The sequence below is a fragment of the Pinus tabuliformis genome, chromosome X, assembly GCF_031772625.1.
Source record: "Pinus tabuliformis cultivar Carrire ecotype Pingquan chromosome X, CPIR1, whole genome shotgun sequence".
Taxonomy (NCBI): domain Eukaryota; kingdom Viridiplantae; phylum Streptophyta; class Pinopsida; order Pinales; family Pinaceae; genus Pinus; species Pinus tabuliformis.
The window spans coordinates 1,642,719,117-1,642,726,142 of NC_142308.1; the positions used below are offsets into that span (position 1 = coordinate 1,642,719,117).

General features: G+C 41.2%; 1 protein-coding gene across 1 annotated transcript; it reads left to right on the plus strand.

Annotated features, from left to right (window-relative positions):
• Positions 1 to 203: 203 nt before the first annotated feature.
• LOC149146328 (uncharacterized) lies at positions 204 to 5,745 on the plus strand. Its single transcript, XM_089452722.1, has 2 exons — positions 204 to 1,221; positions 1,673 to 5,745. The coding sequence occupies exons 1-2, from the start codon at positions 204 to 206 to the stop codon at positions 5,743 to 5,745; spliced, it is 5,091 nt and encodes a 1,696-aa protein (XP_089308848.1).
• The last annotated feature ends 1,281 nt before the right edge of the window (positions 5,746 to 7,026 follow it).

Genomic DNA, 7,026 nt, shown 5'->3' on the forward strand with positions numbered 1-7,026 from the left:
TATTGCAACATTGCAAATTTAGTTATAGTAAGGGTATTTGAGGGTGTTGAATCCATTTCGTTAGATTATTTTTCAAGGGCGAAAATCTTCTAATTAATTATTTTTTGATGATTTTTTGAAAAAATTATTTGTCTAATTTTTTTCCACGGACGCGTCTGCAACCCTAGCGCGTCTTCTGAGAGATCCCGCTTGCGCCCTCCCTCATGGAGCATGGAGGCGGCCCTGCGGCCCCTCCTCCCTTCCCTCCGGAGATCGAAGCCTTCAAGGCTCTCGTTTCAGCATCAGGAAAACGTCAGGCCTCTGGCCAACAGCAAAAATTCGTCAAAAAACTGGACAGCATACCCAAGGTAGCCTTACCTGAGGAGGAAATCTGCAGATCCGCGCTAAACCTTGCAGAAAAAGGTCTGATCGGTCAGTTCACCGGTTTGTGGCCATCCCCGAGAGCAGTCGAAGAATGGGTCAAAAGGAATTGGCTACCCTTGGTAAACGAAGGAATCAAGATCTATTTTGTAGGCAAAGGGTTTTTTGTCTTCTTGTTTGACAGTACAGAGGACAGAGGCCTGATTTTCAGAAACGGGCCATATTTCATGGGGCCTCAAGGTCTCTACTTGAACAAATGGTCTACTGATTTTGATCCAGCGCAAGACGTGCCCAAGGCGGTTCCTGTTTGGGTGCGCCTCCCGCATCTTCCTTTGCATTGCTGGAATCAAAGCTCCCTCCAATCCATTGGAAATGCACTTGGAAAATACATAGACCAGGCCCCACGGAAGGATCAGTACTCTTGTGCACGGATCTGCGTGGAGGTCGATTTGGAAACAGGATTACCCGAAGCGATTCAGCTATCGGTGGCAAACTGGACACACATACAAGAGCTTGATTATGAACAGCTGCCATTCAAGTGTCGATTCTGTCATGAGTACGGGCACTTTGCAAGATACTGCAAAAAAAGAAATGAGGAGACATCAGAGAAGGAAAAAGAAGAACAATGGAAACAGGCAAAGAAGACAACATTCAGCAGGCAGAATAACAAAAACAAGGCTAAAGGGACAGAGAACAAAACAGATAACGGAAGCACGAGTAACCAAAACGCTGGTAGCAGTGAAAAAAAAGGCAATGAGGGGGACAAAAACCCCTTTGAAATCCTCGCGCCTCCTTCAGATCCACCGGAAGCAGGGGAAGAAGAACCTCCACAGCAGGAGAATATTGAATCCACAGAACCAGGTAATAACCCAATCCCCAACTCATGCAATATCTCTTCCCCTACATACGCAGATATAATAAAAAAAAGAAGAAAACCATAGAGAATATGGGATCATCAGATGATGAAACATTTGAAAGGTCAACAAAAAGGGCTGGGAGAAGATCAAACAAGGAAGCTAGAGAAGAGGAGTCAGAAAGACAAAAAACCCTAGGCAGTCAAGCTACTATCGAAATGACACTAGGGAGGAATATCAGGCCTAGAGCCTCCAAAGGAGGAGGGCCTATCCCTATTAGCGGTAAATGATGCAGTTGATCTCTTGGAACTGTAGGGGTCTGGGTAATCCCAACAAGGCAGAGGCTATCAAAGACTTATTGAAGATGGAGACCGCGGACATCCTAATGCTCCAAGAGACCAAAATAGAAGGGGAAACTCTTCTAAACACCAGTGCTATGAAATGGAAATTTGATTCAGGAAAGGCTATTAGTGCAAGAGGCACAGCCGGAGGAATAGGTACTTTTTGGACAAAAGACTTCTCCCTTGAACGATTCTTAGCAACCCAACATTGGATCTTCATAGAGCTGCGACACACAGTAAGCAATCTTTCCCTCGCTCTGTTCAACTTGTATGTCCCTGTTCAGTATGAAGAAAAGAGAGAGTGTTGGAGGACACTCCTGGATTATATAGCGCAAATCAGCCCCTCAAATTTAGTCATAGGTGGTGATCTGAATATAACTCTAGATCCCAAAGAAAAGAAAGGAGGGATTCAGTCTAGAGATCCTTTCATCAAAACAGTGGGCAATCTGATTCTGCAATGGGATTTGGTAGAATTTAAACCAGTGAAAGGCAAATACACCTGGACAAACAATAGAACCGGAGAAAATCATATTTCTGCCAGATTGGACAGGTTTCTCATCAGCAGCTCTCTAATGATGGACAAAAGAATAATATTCACCAAGATTCTCCCAAAGCTCACATCGGATCATAAGCCTATTCTCTTATGCCTAAAAGAAGAAGAAGACTTAGGTCCCCTTCCATTTCGCTTCAACCCCCTTTGGGCAGGGAAAGAAGGGTTTATAGATACAGTTCAAGCAGCATGGAGGATAGATGTATTCGGTTCCCCAAGCTATGTGTGGGAACAAAAAATGAAAAACACAAAAAAAGAGCTCAAAAGCTGGATAAAGAAATCCATGCAATCTCCCAATAGACAGAGGAAGGAGGCAGTTCTTCAATTGGAAGGAATACAACTTGAAATGGAGGAGAAAGATCCCTCTTCTACAGATTTAGCTAATGAAAAATCTGCACAAAGGAATGTATACTGTTCCTTCAGAAATGAAGAGGAATATTGGCGTTTAAAGTCTCGAAGCCTGTGGCTCAAATCTGGGGACAGAAATACCTCATATTTTCACAGACAGTGCAGGGCCCGTCTTTCGCGTAATCATATAACAGAAATTACCAGCACCAGTGGTCAGGTCCATAAAGGATTTTCTCAAATCAAAGAAGCAGCTGTAAATCACTTTCAGAATCTTCTGAGTGCAGAAAGTAATGGGAATGAGGAGGATGAAGTAGAGTTTCTCTCAACCATTCCAAATCTAGTCAGTGAGGAAGATAATGACTCTCTGATGAGACCTGTAACGGAAGAAGAGATAACTAATACAGTCTGGGCTATGGAGCCAGACAAAGCCCCAGGTCCCGACGGTTTCACAGCACATTTTTATAGAATTTGTTGGGAGATTATCAAAACCGACCTCTTCAGAATGATAAGAGGAACCTTGAGAAAGGCAAAAGTGGGTGGAGGAATAAAATCGACATTCCTTGCCTTAATTCCAAAAGAAACAAACCCAGGATCCTTTGACAGATACAGGCCGATTTCTCTTTGTAATACATCATACAAGATCGTAGCTAAACTGCTGGCAAACAGAATTAAGCCTCTTCTCCAAAAACTCATCTCTCCAGCCCAAGGAGGATTTGTGAAAGGCAGGCAAATTTTGGACAATGTCATTCAAATCCAAGAGGCTCTCCATTCCAGCCACTCTCGGAAAGAGCAAGGTATGATTATTAAACTAGATATGAGTAATGCTTTTGATCGTGTTAACCGTTCTTTCCTGCTTAGGGTGCTTGCAGCCTTCGGGTTTAGACAGGAATTCATAAACCTTATTAAAGCCTGCATTGAAAACATCTGGATTGCTCCAATGGTAAATGGGAGACCAACAAAGTTCTTTTTAGCCACCAGGGGACTGAGGCAAGGTTGCCCCTTGTCTCCCTTTCTCTATATTCTGATGGCGGACACTTTAAGCAGAAAGTTGACACGGGAGCAACAAAGTGGCATCATTCCTGGGATAAGAATCGTACAAGGCGCAGCCCCAGTAAACCATGCGCTTTTTTCCGATGATTCCCTTTTGCTCGGGGGCGCTTCCATGAGAATTGCTAAATCCTTCAAGACAATTCTCCAAAAGTACTATAGTGTCACTGGAGCACTTATCAGTGAGAGGAAGAGTGCAGTCTATGGATGGAATACCGATCAACAAACAATTGAAAGGATAGCCAGTGAATTGGGATTCAAAGGCTATGCAGAGTGGGATAAAATAAAGTACCTTGGTCTCCCGTTGACGATGGGATCCAACCGAAATTATTTATGGGAGGAGGTAATATCCAAGTTTAAAAAAAAGATAGTAGCGTGGGGCGGAGTCTGGCTTTCCACAGGCGGCAAGCTCACTCTCATCCGTTCGGTGCTCTCAGCACTGCCCACTTTCCAAGCCTCCTTGTTAATGGCTCCAAGGCAAATCGCAGACCAGATCTCTTGTTTAATGAGGAATTTTTTGTGGAATGGAGGGAAGGGGAACAACAATCGTTTTCACTTAGTTAATTGGGAAATGGTGAAGCGCCCCATTGCTGAAGGTGGACTCCAAATCAGAGACCCCCAACATGCAAATCTCGGCTTGGGTTGCAAACTTCTGTGGCAGCTTATATCTGAACCCACGCATCCAATAAGCCAGCTCCTAAATTTAAAATATCTCAGAAATCAGTCGATCATTTCCTATAACCCAGCGCCTTCTCCTGGAGGAACACAGGCTTGGAGGCTTTGTTGCAAAGGGTTAGACTTCTTCAGGACACATTTGTATAAAATTCCAGGGAACGGCAAAAAATCACTGCTGTGGAGAGACCGAATCATGGGCCACCCTCCTCTTTCGGTCATAAACGAAATCACAGATCTAAGAGTATGGTTAAGATCAAAAGGAATCAGGAAAATCGAGGACATTGCAGAGTGGGATAATAAAGGCAATTGGCAGTGTTGGACTCTGCCCAACATACCAGCACACCTAAAAAATCAGTTGAACTACTTCATGGATGCAATCACAGATTTCACTCCAGTGCACAAAGACGAGGAAGATTCATGGGGTTGGGGACAAACAGGGGTTTACACAGCCAAGCAAGGGTACTTACAGATGCAAGGCAAAAAGGACTCTTTGCATCCGGAAGTAGTGTGGAGGCAGATCTGGGAAAACTTCAGCATCCCGAAGATCAATTTCTTCTTCTGGACCTTGTTTCATAACAAAATACTGACTGGAGAAAATCTTTGTAAAAGGAACATTGCAGGTCCACATCGATGCGTGTTCTGCAAAAAAGCCTTGGAGACCTCAGCTCACATGTTCATTGAATGTGAGTATGCACAGATGGCCTGGGCCAGCTTCTTGGCGGGACTGAATGTTAGTCCACCGGTGCATTGTTCAATAACAGACATGTTTCTGTCTTGGAAAGCTCGGTATCCTTACAGCATCGCAGACAAGACTCTTTGGCATAAGGTGTGGATTGCAGCTCCAAAATATGTGTGCTGGAAGTTGTGGCTCTCCCGGAATGAAATTGTTTTTAACCAAAAAGAAATGTCTGCAGGAAATGTCGCAGAAAAGGCCAAGAAACTACTTATAGAAACTCTGAGACAAACCAATGTCAGAGACAGCAACCTAAGAGAAGAAGAAAGAGCATGGCTGGGTGATTACATTCCTTCATCGAGCCCTTCTTTAATCACTCGCCCAAAACACAAGGAAAACTGGCAGATTCGAGACACTTTGGAAAACTTCCAGAAGTGGTGGAAATCTCAAGGAAAATGCACTATTTTCTTTGATGGAGCTTCGAAAGGTAATCCAGGCAGGTCAGGAGCTGGGGGGGTCATCTACTTCCCGAATGGAAGAAAAGAGGATTACAGCTGGGGTCTCGGAATTAAAACCAACAATCAGGCAGAAGTCCTCAGTCTTTTAAAAGCTTGCCAACAGGTCAGAAAAGGAAACCCAAAGGAAATTCTAGTGTTTGGAGACTCAGAATTGCTGATAAAATCTCTATTAAATAAGAAAGGGCTCAAGGATCCAATATTGAACAAACAGATTTTAAGAGTGAATAGACTCTTGAAGGACTTCTCTTCAGTTCAAATCTACCACATCCTAAGAGAATTAAACACAGAAGCAGACAGCCTGGCAAATATTGGATGTAATCTAGAAAAGAACATGATCAGCATAGATGCAGGAGAACCGTACATGGCAGCCATTCCTTGAAAGGACAAGTTGATCTTGTAAATGAAGAAATCTGTTCTTTTAGAAACAGGAAATTGTAAAACTTGATATGGCTTTGGCCACCCTTTAATAAAATATCCGTTGCGGTTAAAAAAAAAAAAAAAAAAGTCTACACCATTGCGAATAGTAGTTTTTGTTGCCTCGCTTTTAGATTACCACTTTTTACTTTCTCTTTGTTTACTTCCTTCTATGTTCTTCGAAATAAAATTCTTCATATCCAGTAACTGATTTGAAATAATTTAAACATGCTGTGAATAGTAGATAGTGTTTTAACTTTTATTGCCTCAATGCAAGTAGAGCAATATGTCGGTTATTGCATCATAATTCATGATATAATAATCTATGGTTTCTTGATGTGTTATATATGTTGATATAGCAAGCGAAATTTATAAGTTCTTCTTTCTTGAATTGTTATATGGATTCAAAATAATTTGAACTTTCTCTGTCTACAATGCAACCAATTGGCGGTATGTTGTTGATCAATTTGTAAAGAGACTACCCAACAAAGTTGTTGTCCAATGTAAGATTGACTATCTATTCGTTTTGTTCATTTTAGTACTTCTTTCAGTTCATTTTAGTACTTCTTTCAGTTCATATTGATTGAACATAGAAGATTCACTGGAATTGGATTTCCATACACTCTTATGACTATTTTAGGTTCACATTGGAGTCAAGGATAATTTTAGGGGCGAATGTTCGCCCTTTGGCGAAATTAAGGGGTTTTAAATTTTTAGTGGGCGAATATTTTGTATCACAGTACATTTTTACAAATCACCTCAAATAGCCCACCTTATTTTAAGGGAGAGGGTAAAAAAGGTAAATTTAGCCCTTGAAATTATGACGTACAACCTTCCATTCGCCCATTTTCAAGAATATGTTTTATTTAAGTGAATCCATTCGCCCATTTTCAAGAATAGGTTTTATTTAAGTGAATCCTATGGGCCAAATACCATATTTATAAAAGAGGTATGGTAAATAAATAAAACATTTTTTATATTTACTCCATAAGTCACCTTATATACATGTAAGGGTGTAAACAAATAAAAATATAAGTAAAGTGGAGGTATGGTAAATAAATAAAACGTCTTTTTATACTTACTCAATAGGTATGGTAAATAAATAAAAATATAAATAAACTAGACGTATCGTAAATAAATAAAACCTCTTTTTATATTTAGTCCATAACCCTCGTTCTATTTATGAAGGCTCAAGAAAGAGGTTTTATTTAAGTGAATCCTATGGGACAAATACCATATTTGTAAA